Source organism: Pyrgilauda ruficollis, unplaced genomic scaffold (assembly GCF_017590135.1).
Source record: "Pyrgilauda ruficollis isolate IOZ18807 unplaced genomic scaffold, ASM1759013v1 scaffold71, whole genome shotgun sequence".
In the NCBI taxonomy this organism is placed as follows: Eukaryota; Metazoa; Chordata; class Aves; order Passeriformes; family Passeridae; genus Pyrgilauda; species Pyrgilauda ruficollis.
In genome coordinates, this window is record NW_024528933.1 from 1,051,861 (window position 1) to 1,079,006 (window position 27,146).

Consider the following 27,146-nt stretch of genomic DNA (forward strand, 5'->3'; position numbering starts at 1 on the left):
GCTTAGTTTTCAAAATTCTATTTTTTCCTTTGTGAAGAAGAAATGTCTATTAACTTTTTTTCTTCTTTCCTCTCATAATTCAGACCATTACCACAGTTCCTTCTGCACACACACACGTCATGCTTCAGGTAGCTGGCAGGTCCATTACTGAAGGCAGCAGCTACCTGTAAGGATAGACTGAATTAACAGGTGTTTCTTCAAGCCATAGATTGCTGAGGGAAGTTATGTCTTGAAGCATTGCTACTTAAAAAAAAGAGTATACTTTTATTGATCTTCATGGTCCTTAGACCAGCTTTATACTTCTGCAAGAGCAATAAGGGTAAACCATTGGCAAATAAGAATGAAGCAAGGCAAATGGAGAATTAAAACATATCTCCAAGACAGGGGACAGAATCTTAATGGCTGGAGAGTTTTACAAAGGAGGTAAGACATCTCCTCTTTCCCCAAGGCAGGTACATCTTGTGTACTTTGTGTAACAGGTGTGTGCTGCTATCACAATAAAGAATAAGGACAGGTTTGCTACTTTGGTTTTTGTTTTTAAGATTAAAAAACAACACATCAGACAGTTGTAATTAAATAAGCAAGCTGCATTACTTGTACAAAAAGTTATATAAATACAAGTTTGCTGTTTTGTTTTCTCTTTAGAGAAGGAAAGCATCCTTTTAAAAAATAACCAGTAATTCTTATATTACTGAGATTCTGCCAAGTCACAATTCAGAAGACAGACATGTGAAATTAAATCCACACTGTGCAGAGACAACACAGCGGCTCCACCAGATCAGATCCTTTGTGTTTATCCTGTGCAGAGTTACACAGATACAATGGAACGCGATAGCTTGAACATATTTTGCTTTTACACAAAAGAAAATACTTCCCCATGCTGCATTTTGTTAACTAATGTATCAAAAATATCCATCACATCGTCATCATCATCATTGCTATTATTATGTTATTAAGGAATTGTCCTTCATTCCATGCATAATTATAATTTCACAAGTTAAAAACATCATCCCTCCCTCATGTCATAATCTATAAAGCACTCTGTGCACAGTGAAGCAGATCCCCAATTAAATGCAAGTGCTATTAAAATTAAGAGAAATACACTATTACTGTTGATTTTAGAGGAACAAAATTCTGGGGAGATTAAAAAGAAAACCAAAATAGTTTTATCTGGACAAAATAATGTACAATTATTAATATTGCACTTTTTATACAAGAAATCCTAATAAATATACAGAAAAGATATACATTTACATACACAGAAAGTCATTATTTTTTTTTTTTTAAATAAGAAGTTGCACTGATGCTTATTTCTTGAAGACCCATTTCTACCAAGAGTGTTCACTCCCAGATGAGTTTTGAAGTCATGAACCTGGCACTGACCTCAATAATGGACCCCCAGTTTTACTGAAAAATCCACATACCATGAAAGCTGTAGCACAGCAGAACTTGAACAGCATTTCATAAATCTATCACAGGGCACTAGCCCCAACAGTTATAGGAAAGGCACAACCAAACCTTTCATTTGGAGAAGGCCTTGAAGCAAAACTTGGGATCAGGTAGTTCTCCTTTAAAGTTTCACAATTCTCAAACTCTCTTCTTTGTAGATTTCCTCTAAATTTTTTTTTTTTTTTTTTTTTTTTTCTGAGCAGAGCAGAGAATATCTGGAACTAATATCAGGTAGCACTTCACTAGCTGAATATACACTGCAGCTGCCCAGGAGGAAAGACTCATGGCCTGCATGCGAAATCACGCTGTGAGTGTGATGTTTGAGTCTCATTTTTCAGATGTACCTTCAGTGTGTAATACCTGGAGTTAAAGATCTGCTTTATGACACCTGTTTTGTTGTGGGAGGCAGCTGGAGAGGGGCAAGTTTCTTACAAATTATTTGCATTAGTCCAATGGTGCTGATACTACAGTGATTCTGTTTCAGCTGAGTAGTAATAGCCATGAAAATTCAGAATAAAGTTCTTTTCTACCAGTTATCCAAAAGGCTTGGCTGCCAGGAAAGAGAAACTTCACGCTAACAAAATAGAAAACCCCACTTCTTCAGAAGTTCTTTTCCAAAACCTCAGGTCTGAAAGTACCAGAACTTTAGGAAGTAGTACCTCTTTTTTCTAAATAAGTATTAGTAGGATGCAGTATGCAAAGTGTCTCCTGTTTATCACGTACAATTTCTATCTTTCCTGCCTATGCTCTCTAGGGAACAGTGTTTGCAGGTTTGTACTTAAGTGTGCCACCCTACTTGTCCTTTTGCTGGTTAATTATTTACATCACCTCCACACCTCTGTGCTGAGGACAACCCTTCAGTTACCAATCCTCCCTCACAAGCTCAAACTGGAAACATTTTCAGGTGTATTTTAGACCCACTTATGTTACAGACCATTGTTGAACTTCTCCAGACACCAGATCTTCAAAGATTACAAGGATGTCCCTTGCCTGGTATAGGAAGGAGAGAGGGGTTTAGAATTAAAAAGACTTCCAATCTTGGATGTAACAAATAAGCTTATAAAGCAAACTCATGTGCTTGCGTTCTCAAGGTAGTCTAAGAGAGATAAGAGCTGCTCAGCAGAAAGAGACCTGAGAGGGCTGGTCAACACCTAAATATGAGCTGACTAAATATCAGCCAGCATGCGCCCAGGTGCCCGAGGTGGCCAATGACATCCTGGCCTGTATCAGCAATGGTGTGGCCAGCAGGGCCAAGGCACTGATTGTCCCCCTGTACTCAGCACTGATGAGGCCACACCTCAAATCCTGTGCTCAGTTCTGGGGCCCTCACTGCAGGACAGACATTGAGGTGATAGAGCATATCCAGAGAAGGGCTAGGGAACTGGTGAAAGATCTTAAAGACATATCTTATAAGGAAAAACTGGGGCAGCTGGGGTTGTTTAGCTGGGAGGAGGCTCAGGGGTGACCACATTGCTCTCTACAACTGCCTGAAAGGAGATTGTAATGAGGTGGGGTCAGCCTCTTCTGCCATGTTTCAAACAACAGGATGAGAAAAAATTGCCTCAAATTGAGCTGGGGAGGCTCAGATTAGATAGTAAAAAAAAAAAAAAAACAAAACCACTGAAAAACTGGCTGGGCAGCGGGTTAAGCTGGGAGGTGGTGGAGTCACCATCTCCGGCAGTGTCCAAGAAGAGTCTGGATGGTGCACCCAGGGAGAGTTTAGGGGTGGGTATGGCAGTGCTGTTAATGGTTGGACTAGATAACCCTGAAGATCTCCCTGGATCTTGATGATTCTGTGATTCTGTAATATGATGCTAGGTTTTGACTCTTATCCTCTTCCTCACCTGTCTCTTGGTGTGTCCTGCAGGCATGTACACAGACTGAGGGGAAGCCCCACTCCTCTCATACCCATTTATTGGTGTCATGAGTCTCTCTGACTCTTTGTGGTCTACCCTCATGGCTATGTTTATCTGCATTCTGTCTCCCAGATTCATAGTAGGGAAAACTGGTCAAGTCCTTTACAACAATGATTTGTTAAAGGTGTTTTTTTTTTTTTTTTAAGGGAAATAAATAAATAAAATGAAAAAGATCATTCCATCCATCTGTATTTTCTGCAAAAGCCTTTGCCCAGTGAAGAAAAGGCTGTGATCCCCTTGTTCCTCCATTTTCATCTCGTCTGTCTTCAAGATTTTCCACAAGTCCCACAGCAACGTGACTTAAATTGGGTGAGCTGGCAGAGTTTGAGCTGCTTCACTTTCTCACAGTACCTTGTGGTGTCTCTGCACTCCACTGCCAAAGGGGAAACAAGAAGAAGAAATAGTGATGAAGTTATGAACAAAGGATTTCTTACTTGAGAACATACATCCTTGGGTGCCCAAGAGGAGAACCTTTGTGGTAGGAGGTCTTATTGTGAGCATGAGCTTGACTTGCTGCAAAGACCGAATGTGGACTGCAAGTCCACAGGATCAATTAAGAATTGGTAGGCAACATTTACTTTCTGGGGAAAGGGCCTGGGGAAAGGGCTTCTGAAGCTGCTCCAACACTGTCAGTTTGTCATCTACCAGCATTTTAGAGAGGCTCTAGGAGTTTTCTAACAGTTAAACCAAAGATGAAGAACTAAGTGAAAGTGGATACTTGTTTTAACAGAGACACTTTGGCCAGCTTTCCACGCTAGAGGAGACAGAGTGTGGGAGTGTCACCCCAGCTGACTGGGAGTTGTCTTGAGTTTTTCACAGGTCAGAAACCACCCACCATGAAGATGTTAAAGACACCTTTTGAACTCCTCTAGGGCTTAGGTTCTGGTACCACTTGCACAGTTTTTGAGGCCCACAGCCTCTTGATTTTTAGTTTGGAAAACTGTCCAGTATCCATTCCTGCAAGACTCTGGAATCTGGGACATTTCTGTATAGCAGAAAGAGGCTGGAGTGTCGGCAAAGGTCCTGCTTGATATCTGTAATCTCCCTCATTGCTTCAGCTTCCATTAGGGCGCCCCAAACTCAAGAGTTTGGACCTATGCTGAGAGGGAGCATCAGAGCTGGTGTGAATATAGGCAAGCATATGTGGGTTCTGCTACTGCCTCTGCAATGATTGCAAAGCAACTAGCTTGCAAGATAGAGAATGCTAGCATAATTTCCAAACAAGCACATTGTCTGTTCTCTTTTGTTAATTTATTTTGAAATTAGTAACTTTTCTAATTCTCTGACAGGCCCAATTTGTTGCTTGTAATCTGAAAGAATGCAGTCTTTCCTGCAGGATTTCCCATCGTCCACCTTCCCACTGGATTTGGACTACAGCTGTAAGTCTGGTTGTGATTCGTGGTTTTCTTTCTGTCTGTACCATTAACAGAAAGTTAATAATAGAATCATAGAATGGTTTGCATTGTAAGAGGACCTTGAAGATCATGTGGTTCCAAGCCTCCTGCTGTAGACAGGGATGCCTTTCACTGGACCAGGTTGCTCAGAGTCCTATCCAACCTGTTCTTGAAAACCTTCAGGGATGGGATATCTACAGCTTCTTTGGGAAACCTGTGCCACTGTCTCACCACCCCCACAGTAAAGAATTTTTTCCTAATATCTAAACTAAAACTACTCTGTTTCAATTTGAACCCATTCCCCCTTGTTCTGCCACTACATGGCTTTGTAAATAGTCTTCCTCCATCTTTCTTCTAAGTTCCCTTCAGGCATTGGAAGGTCACAAGTAGGTCACCTAAAAACAGGGCTGTACAATCCCACTTCCCTCAGCCTTCTGTCACATGACAGATGTTCCATCCCTCTGATTGACTTGGTGGCCTACTGCGAACTTGCCCCAGAAGACCGCATGAATTACTTCTCATGCTGTTAGAAAGGAGACGCAATCCCAGCACTAACACCATTGCCAAAAGCCTCCACAATGGGCAGCATTCCTCTCTGGGATGCTGAGCTTTAGACACTGGATTTTGCACAGGGCTGTGTTGGATGTTCCCCAGGATGCCCAGCTGCAAGTTCCAGTGCTGTGTTTCTGAGAGACGACTCTCCCTTCTCTCCTACTCCTGCACCAGTCAGCCTCCCCTCCTCTCAGCCAAGTACCGTTTTCACAGGGTGTGATGTTGCAGCGCTGCCAGTTTGCTGGTCGTGGCCTCCAGGAGCAGTGGTGCTCCATCACGGGCTTGTTGGTGCGGATGTGCACGCAGTCCACACGCCGTGACTGGAAGCCGTAGTTTCCGCATGTAGCTGTGCAGACGGTCCATAGGCTGACCCTCCAGTGCACACCACAGACATCGGTCCAGCAATTCTGGGTGCTCAGTGGCCTGTGGGCAGGAGGGAGGGAGGGACAGGAAATTCACGCAGAGTACTGTTTGGATCAGATCTTCCAAAGCTGCCAGGTGAGTCCAGCAGTTTTGAACTGCTCTCAAGGACCAGACCCCCAATGGGTGCACACTGGTATACCCACAGCAGGCTAAATGACCATTTGAACTGTTTGAGGATTTGGCTGAAATGCCCTCTCCACAAAGGGCTGAACCAGAGATCTGCTGAAAGGTGAAATGAGTGGTGACCAGTGTGGTACAGCATGACTTTGTAACTTTTTTATGGCTTTACAGCCAGTGGGAACAGAACCAATTCTCTGAAACCCTTATTTTTCTTTCAAAAGAGTCTCACAGAGGATGTATAGGCACACTTGGTTCATATCTATTTGTCACACAGGTAGTGAAAAGGCATGAATGGGAGCCAACAAGCCGATTACATTAATATTCAGTCACGATCAGTCATAATTTATATACCTGTCTCATGCAAAGCAAATGTCATGACAATGTTGACAGTGCAGTTTATCTCCAGGAAAACAAAACCTGCGGAGACCCTTTGTTTTCTGTTAGAGTTTGTGTTTAAATAAGTGAGAAGACTGGCAACTTAAGAAGATATAGCACAGCCTTGCAGTCAGGATTTGGCATGCATAGATTTTCCAGTTTTTGGCCAACTGGCCTGAAGCTCCTAGGAATAAATAGGCAACTCCACATTAAAAGCCAGATAAGATTCATTACACATAGCTGTACAGGCTGCAGCATGACCTCTTTATCACAAAATCCATAATTTTTCAGTTTAGTCACTAGTCCACTGAATATCTCTGAAAAGGGTTGTGGGTTCAGACATAAGACATTTCTTGGCACCCACCTTGGTAAGGAACTGCACTGATGAGATGACACAGAAGTCCCATCTTTGGTCTGGCAAAATATCTGTCGGTGCTGTACAGCCAGTCGTGGTCCAATGCAAGGCCCATTACACTGCAAACACAGAAGATTCACTCGAGGGAGGTAAAAGACAGGGCAAGTTCCACTTTTTATAAAACTGCTAGTGAAATAAAGTGCATACTGCCATTCAGAGACTATTGAGATTTCAACTGCTTTCTGGACCTCTGCAAGCTTTGAAGGCTGACTGTGCAGCCATTTTCTGCTCTACCTTACTCTCCTCCAGCAGCATGTAAACTACATTTCTGTATCTGCTCTCTAGATTAATTACCTTTTCTCTTCAATAATTTAATTTTAAATACATCTGTTAGGGGAAATTAAATGCTCTCATGCCATTAGCCAAGAGGCTATGACCCATACCGGAAATCTCAATACATTACTTTTACTGTGCATTTTGCAGCACATGAATTGGCCAAATAACTAAGAATGCATTAAACCAAGGACATATTCCACTCCACTGAATAATATAAAAGCATGAAGGACAATAAATAAAAGCAGGAAGCATGAGAAGCACAAAAGATAAGCAAGCTTTCTCCAAAATTAAGGCCACCCTTACACATTCAAGCTTAACAATTACATTTCAGTTCAACTCTCCTAATCCTCTCCTTTGATTAAAACATAACTTGGTATAGTATGAAGCATGTATTTCTGCTATGTTAAAATTACATCAACTATTAGGAAACTGTTTTTCTAAGAGTCTGGAAATTATATCAAAGAACAAACTGAAGGCTGAATGAGGGGTCATTAGTGTGAATCATTAGCTTAAAAACACCATGGGATTACACAGTGGAGAACAAAATTCCAGGAACATTAAATGAAGGAAAGGAACTAACTCTAGAGATAGGGGTAGAGCATGTAGGCTGTTTATTTTCTTTGTGAACTGGGAAAGTTGATCGCTACACCTGCGCAATGGGTGACCTGGTACCCCATAATACTACCAAGCAACATACTACTGAACCAGTGGTACATTCCTAACTACGTGTAACAGTCTTCTGGCTTGGAGACTAGGCAGTATGCAACCATGTGGAACTTGAACTTTTTTATTGTCAGTTAGGTAGAATACATATTATATCATAATGCACAGAGATGAGGTCTAAAATTCAGAAATTAGTTCTGAACTATCTGATTGTCTCAGCTGAGTATGATGTCATGGGGAGCAATGTAGCCCATAATGGTTTTTGCAAGGATGATCCAGTCCTTTCCTTGAAATTTCATAGGGAGTGAAAATTTTCTTCTTTGATACAAAGTGATAATTCCAAGCTTAATGTGCAATACAATAACTCAGTCACCTTTCAAGATTTAAACAAAGATGTTTTCAAGCAGTGAACAACAACAAGTTCTAGTAGCTGAAGGCACTTTTTGCTACCAACATTATAAGAAAAATCATGATGCAATGCAATCTGCTAAGAGAAAATTTGAAGATCTGCAAAACAACAGGAAGTAGTTTGAAAATGCTTTTAGCTCTCCATTCTGCCTTTTGTCGTGAAGCATGTCAAGAAAGCTAACACTTTTTGGTATTCTCAGGCAACACCAGCAACTTTGTAAATCTGAATTACTGCACAGTCCTCCTGCCTTGAACCTTATCACAATCATCAGTCCTGAATCCAGCCAGTCAAGACTGAAGCACTCTCACTGATGGTAAGGGGAATTAAGACTTGAAGAAGGCTAGTTCCCAGATGTGTCATTAATCACTGTAACAAGGACCTATAGACCATTCTGCTGGAGGACACAGGGGTCTGCAGTAAAAGCCCTGTTCATGAGCGTGTTCATGTTCATGTTCATTTCTAGTGATTGTGAGAAGCTACAGAAATCCAAGCAGGCAGTGCACCATATACAGAAAGAAGGACCTGAACAAATTAGCGTCTGCCTCAAAGCCTGAAAACTATAATCTAAAGATACTAGGCTGAAAAATCACTACTCTCATTTTCTGTCTCTTTTTTCTAGCCCACATTATGGGACTGTCCTTGGAATGCTACTTTGTTCCTCACCTGGCCCCAGGAGGAAGCTGCCCACTCAACACAGGGCTGCCTGTTACAGCTCTGTGTGTCCACAGGGCGCTTGGACACCTGGGCGCATGCCTCGTTGGACATGGGGACAGAGCTGCCTTTCGCTGTCAGGCGCTGGCAAGTCACTCGCCGCGTCTGTAGGCCTCCACCACAGCTCTGTGTGCAAGGAGACCAGGATGTTACCATCCACCTGTGAGAGAAAGGAGAACAGGTCAGGGAGCAGGCAGGTGCCACTCTCTGCAGGATCCTTGGCATCAACTGGTCTTTGTCTATTTGACCAAAGACAGGCAACAGTGGGTTGGCTCATTTAGGGTGTGATCCTGGAACATCTGAGTGTCTCAGCCTCCCACAGTTTTCACTGGAAACTGTTCAGAGGATGAAAGCAGAGACAACTGCAAATTTTTCATTAATTTATCTTTCTGAAGGCTCTTTGGGCCCGGAATTAATTTTCTTGCCCTTAAAGCTGTTTTTAGAGGCTTAGTAAATACTTGTAGCTCTGGCACAGGGGTTGTGCAAGTCTGCTCTTACACCACGGTGCCAAAGAGGCCTCGGTCACAAGGTGCAGTGCAATGCTAGGACTTAGCCCAGTAGCACTCATTAGTAGGGAAAACTATCTCTGTGTAATTGCTGGAGTAGCTCACAGGCCACTTCAAACTTGTGAGAGAATAGCCAAAAGCCTGCTGGGTCCTGCTGGTGCCTGCTTCCTCTGTTGTACCCCTGACAGCTGACATAATCCAGAAAAGCCTGAACATGGCTCAGGAACAGTTAGCCCAGGGAAGGAAGGATGCTGCCCTTTCCTCTTAAGGTCAGACCATGTGTTTACCGGCTGAGGCTGAGGCTCTGAACCCCTGTGTACTGGCATTTAAAAAATCCAGTCCAACTAGCTAAAAGGCTGTAAATAACAGAAAATAATATTGTAATGCATTTTGTCATTGTAAGGATCATTAGGTGAAACGCTCATACAGTCAGGTTTGGGAAAGCGTTAGGTAGGAATAGGGAGAATGCAACTGATTGTTAGTTTTCTGAACAGTTTTATGGTCAAGCCAGCAGTTTGCTTCATTAAATTTCTGTATACTTGGCAGGATTTGTGTGGTTTTGGGAGTAAAATACCACCTATCACGTCCCTCACCAGCAGTGTTTATGATTACTTTACAAAATAGGCAACAAGCATTCTCCAGTCCCATGGAGAGACATCCGTTTCTATTTCTCTGCCTTCTGCGGGTGATTAACTCCAGTGGTCTCAGAAACAAGTATAAACAAACATATTCCCAACCTGGAAAACAAGAACACTGGTACTCTTATGCAGTTTGGTGAGGTTGAACCTGCAATTTCCGCACTGCTTATAAAGCTCTGGTCTGCATGTCAATCAACTTTTATTTCCAAGCTTACATCTCAGCAGTTTCTCAGGAGCTGAGGGAGGACTTGGGGTTGTGTTACAATTCAGGGAAGGTATAAAAAGACATAAACCATTCCCATGGAATTTATTGTCAACAGCAAGGAAAACTGCTGCTAATGAGCATGTTTCATATTTCATCAAATCTCTTTTGGTTTCCTTCTTATGGCTCAGCTAGCAACTCAGAAAACATTTGCCTGCAAAGAAGAGTAGGAATATATTTTAAAAGGTAATTAAACAGAAACTTGCAATATGCCTAAGACGCAGCAAGAGTGGTGAATCTGGCCACTTCTCATCAGCTTGCTTAGTACCTCTCCTTGCCTCAGCTTAGACTGTCTTTTTTAAATACAAGTCGTAAATCACTGGTGAATAAGTGAATGTCCATTGGACGAGGGAAGTTGTACTAAATTTCTCTTGAGACGCTCACTACTTTTAAGTGCTTGTATACTGAAACATAACACATCCACATTGGACATAAAGGAGAGGAGGGAGTAACACCATGAAAAATATGGAAAAACATGTTTACATATCTCAGCTAAGGAGATACTGAATTACAGAAGCAGGACATGTTTAATATCAAGGGAGCATAACTCTACACTGACTCTCTGGATAAGCTGAAGACGTAACTCTTCTTTGCACCAAAGGGTGGCAAAAAAAAAAAAAAAAAAGACTTCATGAAGGGTGAAGTCAGAGAATAATTTATGTTGGAAATTATCTTTATTATCATGAAGTCCAATCATTAACCCAGCAATGCCAAGTCCACCATAAAACCATGCCCCTAAGCACCACATCTGCACATCTTTTAAATATGTCCAAGGTGGATGACTAAATCACTTCCCTGGGCCAACTGTTCCAATGCTTGACAACTCTTTCCATGATGAATTTTTCCTTAATAGCCAATCTGAACCTCTCCTGATGCCGCTTGAGGCTGATTCCTTTTGTCTTGTTACTTGGAAGAAGAGGCCAACCCCCAGCTTACTACAGCCTCCTTTCAGGCAGTTGTGGAGAATGGTAAGGTCTCCTAGGCCCCATTTTCTACAAAGTAAACAACCTCAGCTTCCTCAGGCACTTCTTATAGGACTTATACTCCAGACCCTTTACCAGCTTCTCTCTCCTTCTTCTTTCTTGTAGTGAGGGGTCAGAAATTGGACACAGTAGTTGAGATGTGCCAGAGGATAACCTAGGTGTAGCTAGAAGTTTTTCAAGGTGTCCTGACTCATTTGTATACAGCAGTAAGCGAAAACCAGAGGACTACAAGGGCAGGGAGTTACAATTCCAAAGCAACCACAAGCTAGCAAACTCCAAAAAGAGGCAGAATTCAGTCCCCTTCATGCCCACTAGATCTGATGAGATGTGCCCATTTTACAAAGATATTTTCACCCTGCTAAGGGAATACTTTGCAGCTGCAGCTATGGCTATAGTCCCGCCTGTATTGATTTTAAAGCAACAAAAGAACTCAGAATAAAATTATGAAACAGCTGCTAAACTTAGCTTCTTGTCTGTTATATTCTTGGGGCAAACTGATAAGAAGCCAAAAAAGAAATGATTCTACAGGTCTTCGGTGACAAAATTTCCATGCATTCATTGCTCAGAACAAGCATGAAATTTATAACCAACACAGGGTATGACCCAAGACATTACAAGCTGTGAATTCTCTTTCTACCTTGTACTGTCAAAGTTTTCCACTAATATTGCTACAAAATCCCAACTGTCTGGATTTAGCACTCAAAAACTCCCTTTTAGCCATGACTTTTCCAAACAGGCAACAGAGAAACTGCAGTGGTGTGATAACCTGCACAAAGAACTCTTCCAGCACATCTTAAATGCACCTAAGGTACTTTCACACGAGACAGACGAACCGTGAAGGGCAGTCCCTTCTGTTGCACGCGATGGGCTGCAGGGATGGCTTGGCTGTCTCTCCGCAGTAGGATGTGTTGACTTCAGCCCCATCCAGAAGGCACCTCAGCTGGGGCAGCTGCAGCCCTCTGTGGCCGCAGGAAGCCGAACAAGCTGTCAGTTTGTCCACCGACCAGCGGTACTCTGCCAGGAAGTGTGGGAGAGGCAGGTTAACACTGAAAAACTGACAGCAGGCGTTCAATTAGAATGGAGAGAGTTGAAGATGTTCTCCAGGATGAAATACAGGGATATGGTGAATTGGAGATACCTACCCCTGCAAAGCACCCGATTCAAACCCCTGACTGCCTTTGGTGTAACAAACCAAGTTTTTTGGTGCTTAAAAGTATCAGGCGTGAAAAGTTAATAATATAGTATGGCAGCTAGGTGAAGCCAGATACCAGTGAGCATCTGAATTTTTAAAGGTGTGTTACTTAATGAAGATACAGTTAGCTGTATCCAGCAATACAGCTAATACAGTTAGCTGTTCCCAGCAATATCTATGACTCTATGATCTTGAAACACTGTATCTTTTACCAGACAGTTCACACAGATCATTTGCCCTGAAGATAAGTGTGGGAATAGCAACACACTCAGAATTTTATAGCAAAATTGAAGGAAAAATTAAGTTCTTCACCTCTCCATCACTGACAATTGGAGCAATGAAAGCTGCATGTTTTGTTCCACCCCAACTGCACCACAATGTTTTTGTGGCTTTATCACCTTTTTTCTAGGAGATCACTAACAATAACTGTTCCAGAACTTTTACAATTAAAGGGTTTTCAAGGAAGAAGAGACTGTGAGACACTGACCTTCATGTATTAATAGAGGGGCTTCTGTTTTAAGAGGTTTAAACTCTGCCACCTCTGTCTTGAATTTCTGGACAAGAAAATTGTCCAAGCTCACTGCAAGCACAGCTTGAATCAGGAAGGTGTGTTTTGTGCTCAGCAGGGCAGAAATATCTGGTGTCATTTTGGTAAAGTAAAACGTAAGACACTGTAAAGTACCCAGTAGTCCTGCAAGTCTATATCCATGGCAAGAAACCACCAAGACATCTTTTTCCTGATATGCATGGTGATGATTTCAGAGGGGAGAAATTCAGGATGAGAAAGGCAGTGCAGGCAAGTCCATGGCAAGAGCTTTCCAGGGTGAAATAAATGAAATGGAAGAGTTACCTTGTATAGCCAGGGTCATTACTTGTGTGAGTGAGCCAGCCTCATTCTGAGCAAGGCAGCTGAATTCACCATTAGTGAAATCACTGACATTGAGTATATGAAGAATCCGTCCTGCTGCCAGGAGTTGATGTTGCAGACTGAGAGGCTCACCAGAGTAAAGCCAGGTAATGTTTGGGGTTGGATGCCCATCAACAGCACAACCTAAAAAATAGGTACATGAGAAAAACCTGCTGATTACTAAACCAGGTATATGCTTTGAAGTGGTCAATATTAGGAGAAATAGTTGATTTCATCCCATTTTCTCCTCACTTTCTCATAATGACAAAAAATAATTCTGTAATAAGGAATACCTTCTCATCATCCAGAATAAAATCCAAAAGACAGATAATCTGCAGATTGGAAAACCCAAATTAGTCTGGAATTATTTATATCAGACCTTCTAAGGTTCCCACTGTTTTTGATTATACTCATATTGGTATTGAAGAAGGTGGGATAGTGGGGTTATAAACCTGGCATAAACTCAAGAACCATTCTCGAATGTGCAATACAAACGCAACTTGGTCTTCAAATTTTCTACATAACCTACAGGACCACCTTCCTCTTTCTCTTTCTTTTAAAAACATTTTTAAATGTTATTTATTGTTTCTGTTATATGAAAAGTCAGACATTTTTGTTATACAAAAAAAATTTGTTGGAAAACCAAAGAGATAAAATTGAGCCCTTACAGGTTTGCTTGGGTTGTGGTTTGTTTGTTTGTTTCTTTGTTTTTCTTTTTTGTCACACAAGAAACAGCAACTGAAAAAACTCTGATGTTCTAAAGCATTGGGTGAGATCTATGGATCAGCAGCACACATGAGATTTAAATTCTCAGTGAGTTCTTTGTCGGTTGACCTGAAGGAAGTGTATCTACAAGACACCTTTTGCTTTTTACTGTGGTTCTCATATCAGCTGAACACTTTGCCAGTTTCACGATGAATTGCAGGAAATTTGTGAGACTGGTATGACTTGGGAAAGCCAGCTAAGTTGTTTTGCCTATTTCCTGGGGAGAAAATTAAGAACTAGTTGATTCCCATAGCGTAACCCATCGCCAACAATTGCAGGGGTAGGGAAGCAGAAATGCTGTATGTGAGGGATGGCATATTTCACTAGGACTGCTTCTGGTTTAGGCTAGTCCTCCTGCAGTAATATGTATGTCACTGAGACATGAAAGGTCTCTAAGTTTCTGCAAATGCAATCTACTCTGATTAGTTGGTTATACTGAAGCTTTATATATTTTTTTAATTAATATGTATGTGCATGAATTACTATATTGTATACAAAATCCCTTCTGAAGGAACTGTCCTTTATAAGCAAACATAACATATATGCATCAGCTTTCACATGAGTACTGTTCAAAAGGAATGGGATAAAAAAAGGAAGAATATGAATTTAAAATACTGAAAATAGAAGACTCTTCTAAGATGAAGGAATAATCCATCAGCTGATATTTCAATATTGCCATCTCCATGTAATTTGATTACCATTTACTATTCACTGAGACAAACGAAGATGTGAATGTGAAGTCTCTGTAGCTTCACAATTAACAGATGCTGCAACATGACATTTTTGTTACTGCTCTTCCTTCCATTCTTGTTGGTCCACCAGAGGAGAACTTTGATTAACATATACTGGGCAAGTAAAGTTCAGACAACAAAATATCATTGTCATTAATCTGCTCAGGAAGGTTGAAGAGTTTGATTTTCAAACATCATTAAGACCAAATCCTCGACTTAAGGAACTCGTTACTTCATTTAGGAACCCTTGTGACCCTTTGAACCCTTGTGAACCTTTTGAACCCTTTTGAAGGTTATACCTGTAAACTAACTAGGGGATTGGGCTACTGTAGTCTTTGCTTTTGTGCCTTTTGCCATTAATCATACCTCCAACTACACTATTCCTATGTATGGATGGAACATGCCAGTGGTGACCTGTGGTACACCCCAGCCATTTTCATGCTGAGGGGTAGATCCAGACACTGGGGAGAAACTGTCTGCCATTCGGGAGGATAAATACTGGGGCTCTCACTGATGCAGTGGCTACATCTTTGCTAGCTCCCTGTTGCTGTCAAGCCCTGCCTGTATGCACACTGGGGAAGAAAGGGCTGGATACAGCTGCCCGTTGGGACTCATTCACTCCATGAAACTGGTATTTCAGAGAGCAAGGGCTCCCCAGCAAAAGACTAACACACTCACAGTAGACTCTGCAGTCATGATGACAAAGTTGTGCTGGAAATGAACTAGTAAAATAAATGCAAACAAACGTTTAAAAATAAGGAAAAGGGGGAATAAAAAAGCAGAAGGACAGAGTGCAAACTGCCCCCAGTGGTTTCACCTCTTCCCTTTTTTTACTTGTATTTATAAGGGTGAAGAGTCTGCTGTTTAATTTCTTTGGCAAGATCTAATGCAGTTTCATCCTTGGCAGTTATCTCTACCCAGCACTCCATTCCTGACAACAAAGACACAGCATTCTCTGCTGCTCATTCCCTTTCCCTAATTTTGTAAGCTCTCTACTCCTGCTGTTTCATTTTTTCCACTTCTGTGCTGAAAAATAACTCATGCATTTTCCAAGATACTCATTCTCAAGTAAATGAGTGACATGAAAGGTTTTAGCCTTATAGTTTAAAGGCTGCCTAAGTAAAAACAATGAAAGCAAAGGAATATAGAGGAAATGGACAAACTTAAAAAGTGGCTATAGGGCTTTTGCCTAGATTATTCAAATTATTTTGTAGTTTACTTGTCCTTTAAGATTAGTGTAGGTCAGCACATAGCCACGACAATTAAAACAGGCATGTGGTGAGCCCAGTTTTATTGTTTGCATTTGCAAGAATCTGCAGAGCGTAAATGCAGAAAGCAGAAAGGTCAGCTTGATGCTACACACAGATGAGATGAACCTGAATTCAGCATGCAGATGGTCCTAGTTCATGCTGTTTTTCTTTTAAAAAATATGGTTAGGAAAAACAATACTGTCTTCTTAGTACTGACTATTTTACTAGTCTAACATAGTATTTCTACTTCCAAAATTTATATATAAAATATTAGCTAAAGTAACAGCCAGCAATCAGTAGTTTGGGGGAAAACTCTCCAAAGCTATTGCCTAGATATGCACTACTAGTGAGTGATTATTACTTAACAGTAAAACTTTACTGATACCTATTACTCACTTTTCACAAGTGACGTCTCCTATACATTTCCCATGTGTATGGATTCATAGGCTGTGGTATAGTATTTCATGCATAGTAAGCGAGAGCTAGAGTACAATCAAATCACATGTTCCATCAATATCTCCTTATCTTCCAGGAACAATTTTAATATCATTTAATGCAGATTACTAATACTTACTGTTTATTTCCCCAATCCTGTGGACATTGACTGTTTTATCCTTTCAATGCTCAAACCCCATCCCTACAATGCCTAAGAAGGAATAGCTGTCTTTGTTTCGAGACAGCACAGCTATTGCAGAATTTACAGGTGTTGGAACCCTTGGGAAGATGATCAGGGAACACACTTCTGGGACTGTTTTGAGCAATCAAAGTTCTGGCATGAGAGGGCCTTTCTCCTTCAGTCCTTAAGCAGAGAAAGAAAATATTGCCTTCATCCTCCCTTCCAAAGATTACTGGGACTCTGAATTCATTCAAAGCCAGAATGAACTACTGATGTGCAAAAGCTGGAGATAGAAACAAAAACCTAATAAAAATGACATCTTCTAGCAGGGAAAATGTTAACAAGGATAACATGGCATGTTTGGAAAGGGAAGACTGATGTTCCACAACAAATCCAGCTGTTTCTCAAGAGGAAAGAATAAATGCACACTCCAGGATAAATTCACCTTTACACCACCAAATTCCCCATTACACCTTTGCAATAGTTTCTGAATGACTGTAGCTGCAGAAAGGCTCTGGGCTAACATGCTAAGACTAGGAGAAGAAAATACAAAACATGCACCACTTTTGCACTTTCAGACCTGATAAAAAAAAGGCAAAGGCTGCTGATATTAGGATCCCTTTTCTTTTTGGCAGCCTGTCACTGTATAGAAAACATCAACTGAATAAAAACATAAACTAAAATATAAATATAAAATAAATATAAATAATATATATAAATATATAAAAATAGAAATAAAGATATGTAAATAGAAAAATATAAAATAAAAATATAAAAATGTCAAGTGAATTTTGCAAGTGCTAAATACATTTGAAAATGTAAATTAAAAAAAACCAAACCAGCACTGCCTTTAAAATAGGTGTCTATTCTTTAAATATAGATTATTTTCATGTCTTCATATTTGTCTAACAAATAACTCTCTAATTTACTGTTGACAGGATGATTAGCCCCAGGGAATGTTTCTAATATTTATTAAAGATGGAATCTGACTAAAGACTTCAGGCCAAGATCAGGTAGTTTCTTTGATTTTGTATTTCTGTTATTTTATTGACCTCTAACAGAAATGAGTTGTGGACCACAATAAATGGTATTAATGCAATAAATGTAATGCTGCTACAAGACTTGAAACATGACAGTATTTCCACTCTAAACTCTACATTTAAGAAAATAAAGTATGCTTTCTAAATAGAAACCAGATAAAGTATGAAGTGAGGAACAAAATGCTTTGAACAAACTTTGGAGAAGCCACATATCAATCTAAATAGATACAAGTTTGGTGCTGAACTACTATGTTGTGGCTGACACTGTGCTACTGTGTTCACACTGTGTAGGTGATTACTGGTAGTGAGAAACAGTTCCCCATTTTCCTCTCAGGGCTAATTTTCTCCTTAGCTGACTGAAATGAGAAATGCATGTTAAATGGAACAGAGTTAAAATTCAATTCCATCCTGTATGTAACATAAGGATGAAAAATTGACAGGATGTATTCAACTTTTAAACCAGCTGGAGGTAGGTAAGATCATGTTTGAAAGTCACCTGTGTGTAATACCTGTTTTGCTGAAGAGGCAAAACTAAGAGACATGTCTTTGTAGTTTCTCTAATGGGGAAAGATCTTTCAATATACTATAAAGTGACAGACACTTAACTGTTTGCTATTATGCAAATTGCTTCTCATTGCTTTCACACACTGAATGAAATAAAATTTATAAAAAGCAATGGAATCCGGAAAAAAAAAAAAACAAAACAAAACAAAAAAAAAAAAAAAAAAAAAAAAAAAAAAAAAAAAAAAAAAAACAAAAAAACAAAAAAAACAAAAAAAAAACACCAAAAGAAAGAACTAGTATTTTTATAAATACAACTTTTACTTATATTTTTTTAAGGCAATGAATTTATGCTAGACAAGGAGAACCATATATTTAGGAATTCTTGAAATAAGCCAATTGAGTTGATAACAGTAGCACTTTAAAAATAAGAAAAAAAAAGAAAAAAATATGGCATTTTAAATAACTATTTATGGCTCCAAAGGTGCAGTTGAAACATACTATACTAAACATATGACATGGTTTTTAACAGTTCTCAAAACGCCGCAACTGGTTACCCAATGTAACACATGCCACACATGTTGTCTTTATATCACTTACACAGCATTGCAAATATATATAGTATTCAACAAAAATTGAGTCAGGCTCATTCCCAGCCCCACAGTGGTTGTAAAAAACGTTCCCAAATACACAGACACATGGTGGGGTCATTAAAAAGCAAAGGAATTTTCAAGCTCTGGTAGTTAATACTGTTTCCTAAAACAGTCTGACATCCTACACACTGAGAATCATGCATGTATTAATAAGGACTGTTCTGAATACAATCTGCAATGGCAAATCAAAAATCGAAGCCTATAGTAATGGATACAGCACACTTAAATGACCACTTAAGGTAACTTTGATAGGTTTAAGTTCATGATAAAAACAGAAAAGGAGTTAAACTGTAAACTTCAACCCCACCACTGCCACAGCTCCAGGTTAACTGTCCATTTATGGGAGAAAAATGGCAGTCAGATGAGACTCATGGAACAAGCACTGAACAACAGTACAGCACAAGGAGTTCAACAAAAGACAGAGCAAGAGCTGGCACATAATGCAATTATCAAGTTGCAAATGTCAGTGCTGCTGCACTGAAATAAAGAAGTTTTTCTTTCTTTCATAACCCAAAATAAACTTGCTACATTTTGAAACAGCATGTCAGTTGGCACTTGGAAAATAAAAAAAGCAGAGCAGAGGAGGTAGAGGGCAGACAGTTTGGGAAAGGCAGTGATGCTTGCTCCAGAAAGGCTGTAACTTGTGTCCTTCTGAGAGATGTGAGGATTATCATAGAGACAGAGGTTGCTTCAAAACTTGTAATTGAGAAGTCCTTTAGTCAACATGTCAGAAATCCCATAGTGTTTCAAACTCCCTTAACACTTTCACTAGAATAATTCTCAAGTTTCGCAAGAGTCTAAAAGATCTTTTACGTGAAGGAAGCTGGCAGAATAGGAGGTCTCCATATCAGGATACCCTCAGCAAGTCTGATACTTTTATTTAGCCACAATGATTTTTCTCAGTGGAATTCTGCATTACTTTCATTAGAAAAAAATCTAGGTCAATGATTCAGGTAAAGCTTAGAGACAAAAGTTCAAGAGCTGCAACTCCTACAACTAACTCAAAATTCAGCATACGTTGCCCCAAAGGCCAGTGATATTATTTTATATGGAAGTATTTTTGACCACTACTATAGATCAGTGGTTGTCAGATTAGATCATTCCTGGCACAAAACAGCAGGCAGGAAAAAACTCAAAGCAGCAGATTGCCTAGAGGACAACACTCTTTTACCCTGTGTTCAGAGCTTGACAGTGGCTGGACTAGTGTCTGATTGCCTGAAAAACAAATACTGTTTTAATGTAGCCAAAATGTTCAACATTCAGAGCTATCATCACGTAATTTTTAACCCAAAATGTATGCAGTGTGAATTTGCAAAAGAAAAGCCACACATTTCAATACAATCCTACAGTGTAGTCTGACACAGTCTGCTGTACTCTGATGTAGAAGGAAGATGCTGGAACAGTCTATGAACTTTTTACAATATTTAGGATGTAATCAATGTGATAGTATGTGATCAGGCAATTAAATGCAAAGATAATGGTACATTCTTGATCTTAATTTTAATTCTAGTCTTTACAGAAAGGTCATGTACCTACCTGGAAATTCTCACACATATAGTGATAAAGCAGACTTTTCACTGAGACAAAAATTGAAAGACAGATAACACAATTAAAAGGACAGGCTATCCCATGAATGTACCTGATACTTCATCCTCATCACACTAGACATAACGTTAATATCAAATAAAGTTGCTAAAAATATTCTTAGAACTTATTTTCAAACATGATGACCAATTTATTACAGAGAATGAGAAAAAAAGACATAGAGCAAAGTAACTTCTCAAATATTCATGATTTAATCTGAATCCTAATGCACAGCTTCTGCAGCTGTCTTCTTCCTTAAGGGGTGCACAGATACCAGTTTAGCTGTAATTACTCACAAATTTTCTTTTTGCTAGCTTTGTCCAGATTGCAAATTATTTTGCATTTCTGCTTCAGATTTTAATACAGCAATAATCCCCAAATATAGGAAAATTAAAAACAGGCTCATGGTAGAGATGGAAAGAGCAAACGGGAATTACAAGAAAACATACTTTCCACAAGATATACCCTTGCTCTTGAGTGAACACTGAAGAAATTTGTACTGATGAGATCAGTTGTGTTCATTGGGATAATCTATTGCTTTTCACACTGATTTTTGAACAAGTGTCAGTTCTATAGGAGCCAGATGTTATGGCACAGTACTTAGCAAGCAATTACAGCACTAACTTATCTGGCTCTTCTTGAAAGAGTTTGATCCTGACATTAGCCTATCTATCTGATCTGGTTCTTCACCTAAAGTAGTCAGCTGTACATTTGGCTCACTATAATTCACCCAAGAACATGCAAAAAACTCTAGGTCAATTTTTCTGTCTGTCATGTCTAGATAACCCTTATACCTACTGGCGAGTACTAGTCAGAGGCTTGAAGAGATCCCCTCTAAAATAACAAAAAAACCTGACCCCCACCCTGAACTTTGGGCTTTGGCTCCAAGGCACTTGGACCTTTTAAATAAGTAATTTATTCAAACTCAGAAGGCTGGCCATTGCAAGCAAAGTGAATCTTTTTTTATTCTGCTTTCTGGGTGGTCGTCCAGGAACCTAAGCAATTCTACTGGAAAATGAATGGGATATGCTACTGCCAGTAAAAGAAAAATGAGAATGAAATACAGTAAATTTGGTACAGAGAAATCCTTCGTACCTCCTAAGTGAAAAAGTTTTTGTTATCACTATGTCATAAAAAGAACTGAATTTCAAATATATATATTTGCAGAACAAGGCTTTGTTGTGCAGCTGGTCATCTTCTGAAGCAGCAGTGAAATTGGCAGCAATGCTGCTCTAATTCTGTGGTCATTTGGGGTAATGAAAGCAGTAAGAAACCTGCTTTTTAGGACTATGTTTGCAGTGCTGATAGTTAAATCATGTTCTAATTTGTGAAGTGAGTAAATATGGAAGTAATCAAGGAAAACACAATAAATACGGTGCAGCAGTATAGCAGTATTTCCTTTTTTTTTTTTTTTTACAACTGACTGCACTTTTCTGGTCATAGAAAAATACACTTTGTGATCTAACTTCACCGTAATTTTCAGTATCCCTTACAAGTAAGGAGGGATGGGAACCAGACTTCAAATAATTGCCTAGGCTTTTCTCCATTTATTCATATTCCCAAAATATTCATATTCAGATTCCCAAAAAATACCATTTTCCTTCTGCCCTCTTTACTTCAGTCAGAAATTTTACAGGGAGTACTACATGTTCGTATTCCTAGAAGTATTCATTTCTGAAATTTCTTCCAATGTTCCTGCAAAAACTCTCACTTAAATATAACAAATGCATAGATGTCATTAAAGCTTCATCTTTCACTGTACAACACAATTACAACACGCTCAGTATAGTTCAGTGCTGAAACAAGGACATATTTTAAAATCATATTTTGTGTCTTTTGCCAAGTCTGCTGACTATTGGTCTCCAATAATAATGCAATATATACAAGAAGTTGTAGTGAATCTCCATGAGGATTTGTAAGATCCTCAATTTCCCACTGAATTATATTCAAATACAGGAAATATCAAGCTTGAACCCAAATGAAAACAAATATTCTTGTCCCAAAGCTTTTTCTGCAGGAGTGTTAAAAGTCAGGAACACTGGATCCTACAACCTTGATTTCTGCCAATACTAACATTAATGAAGCTGAAGACTCATGGAAATGTGTCCAAGGACTTGTGTAAAAAAAAAAATCATTGATACTTGTAGCATTGATAAAGTACTGAAAATATACAAGCTTAGGATGTTTCTATAATTCCAAAAGATAACACCATGAAGTAATCAGAATTGACAGAGGTCAAATGGTCATGAATATTTTTGAAACCCAAAGAATTCTTATCCGGTGACCAACAAAATACATTTTCTGTAAAAAGAGCAGTGTTCCTTGTAATATTTTCATCACCAACATTCAGGAAAAATGTAACCAAATTTAAAAAGTCCCAAAGACAGAAACATTAATAAGATTAAAACACATAATGTAAAGTCTTTTTGTGTGTCTGCCATGAACCAAGAACACCAGAATGTGCATGACAGTCTGTGGCTCGTCAGTGATTGCAAAATTGCAATACCATAAACCCCAGAAACACTTCCAAGCTCACGGGTGTTCTAGCTCTGCTTTGGAGATAATCCTGTCCTTCAGTGGTGTCATCTGCAGATAACAGACAAGTGACTACTACACAGTCTGACAATGAATGTGAGGGCTGGGGAGGACTGCAGTACTCTGCACATATTTTCAACATTTGTGAAGGAGCAGGAAAAGCATCTATCTATGCAAGCCACCATCTACATCATGCTCTTCAAGTGGATGATGAGTTGGGCCTAGAAAGCTGGCTGGAATCTCAAAACTTTAGAAGCAAAAGTACATAAGATAAAAAAGTTGCTGATTGTGTTGGGCAAGGCATGGGTCTTTTAACAGGTAGTTTCCTCTGCTTTTATTGTGAAGGCACATAAATGACTTCTCAATGACCCTTGCAATGAGAAGGAAAACCTCCAAACCAGATATCTGTGTGTTATGACACTGATCTTTATCTTCTGCAACCCCCTGAAATTTAAATAGAAAAAACTCACAGGAGATGATTCCAGACAGCAAGTTAGTAATTTTACATGGTTGAAATGATGGTGAAAGCATTGCACAAACACACTTTGTAAAAGACAGTGTATAGCATGTATAATAATACAGAAGTTCTATTTATCTCCTTGCAGCTCAGTTTATTTTATTTTATATTTGATATAGATGTTAATTTCCAAACAAGTTCTTGTCTGCAGCTATAGATTTCCATTGCTGTATTAATATTTGCTGTTTGCATTTTTTTTAACCCCCCAAGGAACAAAACCAGTAAATTGGTCAATGGTTAATGAAGTTTTGACTCCCATTTTTCTTAAACTGTGGCAAACCCATGCACGACTTTATCCAGATTTCAAACATAATTTTTCATCTTTGTTGTCTTTAACTCCTGTAAAAGAAAATGTTCGCCCAGAGCTTACTTATCACTCATTTTCTTCACATTTCACTCTGTTCCTTTGCACATATCCTGTTTTCCTTCACTATTCAAGAATTCCTTATATGTCTAGATTTCCAAATATATGTCTAACTGAATACCTTTTGAGTTCCAAGAGATACTGGTGTCTAACAGTAGCACAGACAAGGGATCTCACACATAGCAATTTATAGTTTTTATATGGGACATACAGAGAATGTACAGCCAACACCTCGACATAATAAATTATGAAGGACTTAGCAGGATTAAAGTAGATTGGGTGGGTAGTAGAATTTAAAGAATCAATGGACAATTTTCTAATTGACTGGATAGCCCATTCCATGCCAATGTTTTGTTAGAAAAAAAAATCACAGACGATTTTCCTAGGTTTGAATAATAACAAGGCTCAAATTCAAACCAGTAAAACTCCAGTGAAATTGAGGGAACTGCCTCAAGAATTAAACTGGTTTGCTATTTTGCAATTACAATCCACAGAATTTCCTTGCCCATGAAGTGAAACAGCAGGGTACAGAGCGACACGGCCAAATGAAATTGATCTGGACGTGGTTGTATACAGGCAGTGCAGAAAATCCTCTGTCATTCAATTACTTCTTTTAAACAATAAAAACTGCCTGAAACTCCTGAAGTCCTCTTTTTGGAAATCTGAGAGGAAATGGATGAAACAGGAGTATGACCCAGTCTTAAATCAGTGAACACAATAAAACCTTACTCAAAATGATTTATTCAATGCTAATAAATACCTATGATATTTTCCCCACTGAGGACTATTTCAATGCAGTTTTTGTGCAAGCAGAAATGTAATCCAGAACTGCAGGCTAAAAACCATTGCAAATGTATGCAGATGTATGCAGATACTTGGAAAGTAAACCACAAAACTAAAAACATAAATAGAATATCTCCATTGTGAAAATAAAATCTTAAAATTGCTGTTAAATGTGAGGAAAGAGTGCTTTGGAAAGCGCAGAGATGTATTAACACTCAGGACATTGCATCTGCAGACCCTTGCTAAAAGTTTCAGACCCCTACCTCTAAAAGGAGAAAAGATAGTTCTGAAGTTGTAGGGCTTGACAAGTTTTCATAGTATGCAGTAATGTTTTCGTTAGGAAAGCTGTTTGCCTATGTGAGCCTGACAATTAACAGAGTTTCAAAGCAGCCTGTGAAATGAAATCATAAAATAAATATACCTTGAAATTTAGAAAAGAATGAGAATCTCTTTGCAAACAAATCACATCCACAGATCTGAAAGGAGTTTACAGGAATTTACAGTTTACAAGAACTTGCTGTGTAAGGACGGTAAAACTATATGGAAGGTAGAAAAGGATGAAAAGAAGAAAAGCATTCCTTCAGGATGAGTGATTCCTTATATGGCTTCATGCAAACACTGACTGTGTGAAATATGAAAGAGAAATAAAATGAACAAATTAAAACAGAGAGCATGCAAGATCAAAACATGTAGAGAGGGATAGGCAAAACTGTGGGAAAGGCTCTGAAGAAGGATATACAACATGAGTAGCAGGCATATGGCAAGGCAACTACCCAAATGTAAAAGAAAAATTAAAACAGAACCACCAACGTCTCTTCTTTTAGATCAAGTAGCACTCCCATCTGCCAGGTCTTTGTGTTGAGTAATTGCCAGCCTCCCAGGGCAGGAACTGCTTCTTACAGGGTGCTGTATATATATATAAAGGGTGGCACCATGCATTCAGCTTTCGACTAATTAAAGGACCTTTTATAAATATGAATTTCTGAGGTCTAAAAAGTATTTGGCATTGATTATGACTCACAACAAACCATTGGTTTGATGTCTTTTGTCTCAGTGCCCACGCCTAGATAACCAAATCCTTAATGTAAAGGTTAACCAGATGCGTAACTGTAACATAAACTCTACAGACTTCAAAATTTAAAAATCTTAAAGCACTTGACTTACCTATGAGAACAGAGCTCCCTGGACTGACAGTCAGTTTTGTTCCTGAAGGAGAAGTCAGCACTGAAGGGGTGCTGGGCCCAGCACTGCCAAGCACTGCTGTCAAGTCTTCTAGGTAAGGAAGAGGTCGTGGAGGCTCTGGTAACAGATTGGGAGAATGAACAACACTATAGCAGAAAACATCTCAGGATATAGACCCCACTCCTCCTCTCCCCCCACCCCCCCACCTCCCCAGATATTGCTGCAATTTTCACTGTGCTGCAACATTGCTATTTCAGAAGGGCAGATTACGCAAATTTGGATAACTACTAAAAATCTGCCTTATGTTAGGTAAGGTGCTGGAGAAATTATTAAAATAACATCTGTATCAATGTGACCAGAAACTTAAAGAAATCATCTTTGAAGGTTACCACAGCATTCTGGTTATTCATATATGACAGAGTTATACGGTATTAGGAGATACAGCAGCTTGGGAGAAAAAGCAAATGTATACAGCATAGAACCCAAATCAAATGTTCATGACAATTAATAAAAAACTTCTAGTGTCTGCTACAACCTGGATCAAGCCCTAATTAAATATGGTTATAATGCTGCCAGATCCTGTGGTATACTTAGGCAGAACTCCAAAGGACTAAGAGTTCAGAGCTCAAGAGGATCAGCCTATGCTGAGAACTGCAGGATTTAGTTGTTTACTAATCACAATGCTATTTTAAAAATTGAAGTAATACCAAGCATTCCCAATTCTGCTTGTCATGAAAATGATGTGATATTGGATTGAAATGAATAGTGGCTTCATCCCCTTTCAATTAGATCATGGCACACATTGTGCAAGTTTTCTACTGCTGATGCCATTCAGCACCAGGAGTACAGGTCAAGGATGACTGAACTGTTCTGTTCCATCAAGGAGCTAAAAATGTAATTTGCTTACAAACATAAGCAGCTTGCATAACTCACAGTAACTTACCATCTTTGAAAGCTAAGCCATCTATAATGATCAGAAAAGGATTTAGAGATCATCTGGGAGTCTTTATTTATAGGCTGAAACTCAGCTGATTTTTTTCCAGATTATTTTTTAGACTGAAATTCTATAGTCAGTCTGGTTTAGGAGGAGTAAAGTTTGAACCTTCATTTTAGTATTGTCTGCAAAAATCTCACTGTTATACATCCTCTGGAAGCTCACTAGTTATGAAAGATGAGAGCTGTAGTGGATGCCCTAATGTTGTTGCCCCAGTTGTGGGGAGTAGGTTTCAAAATTTGAGACTTCATCAGCAAATGCACTTCTGAAGTACTTAAAAAGTCTGTCTGGATCAGTCATCTGCCAGGCAGGCAGAAATTATGGAAGACGAGTTACTAGGAAAGGAAATGCCTTGCCCACAATTACCTTTCCCACAATTCCAGTTCCCACCAGCTACCACTTCCACTCACATTTCACAGCTGCCAGTCCCTTTCAAATCA

The 27,146-nt window shown here is 39.3% G+C and overlaps 1 protein-coding gene across 1 annotated transcript in view; it reads right to left on the reverse strand.

The window, feature by feature from the left end:
* Window positions 1-524: 524 nt before the first annotated feature.
* Window positions 525-27,146, reverse strand: part of ADAMTSL1 (ADAMTS like 1) — a 162,122-nt gene continuing 135,500 nt past the window's right edge. The window contains exons 23-29 of the mRNA XM_041485555.1: window positions 25,695-25,829; window positions 13,135-13,335; window positions 11,926-12,106; window positions 8,656-8,863; window positions 6,594-6,703; window positions 5,514-5,734; window positions 525-3,738 (exon numbers count right to left, since the gene is read on the reverse strand). Of these exons, the coding sequence (XP_041341489.1) occupies window positions 3,632-3,738; window positions 5,514-5,734; window positions 6,594-6,703; window positions 8,656-8,863; window positions 11,926-12,106; window positions 13,135-13,335; window positions 25,695-25,829 (1,163 nt within the window). The 3' untranslated portion in view covers window positions 525-3,631. The remainder of the gene's footprint in view (window positions 3,739-5,513; window positions 5,735-6,593; window positions 6,704-8,655; window positions 8,864-11,925; window positions 12,107-13,134; window positions 13,336-25,694; window positions 25,830-27,146) is intronic.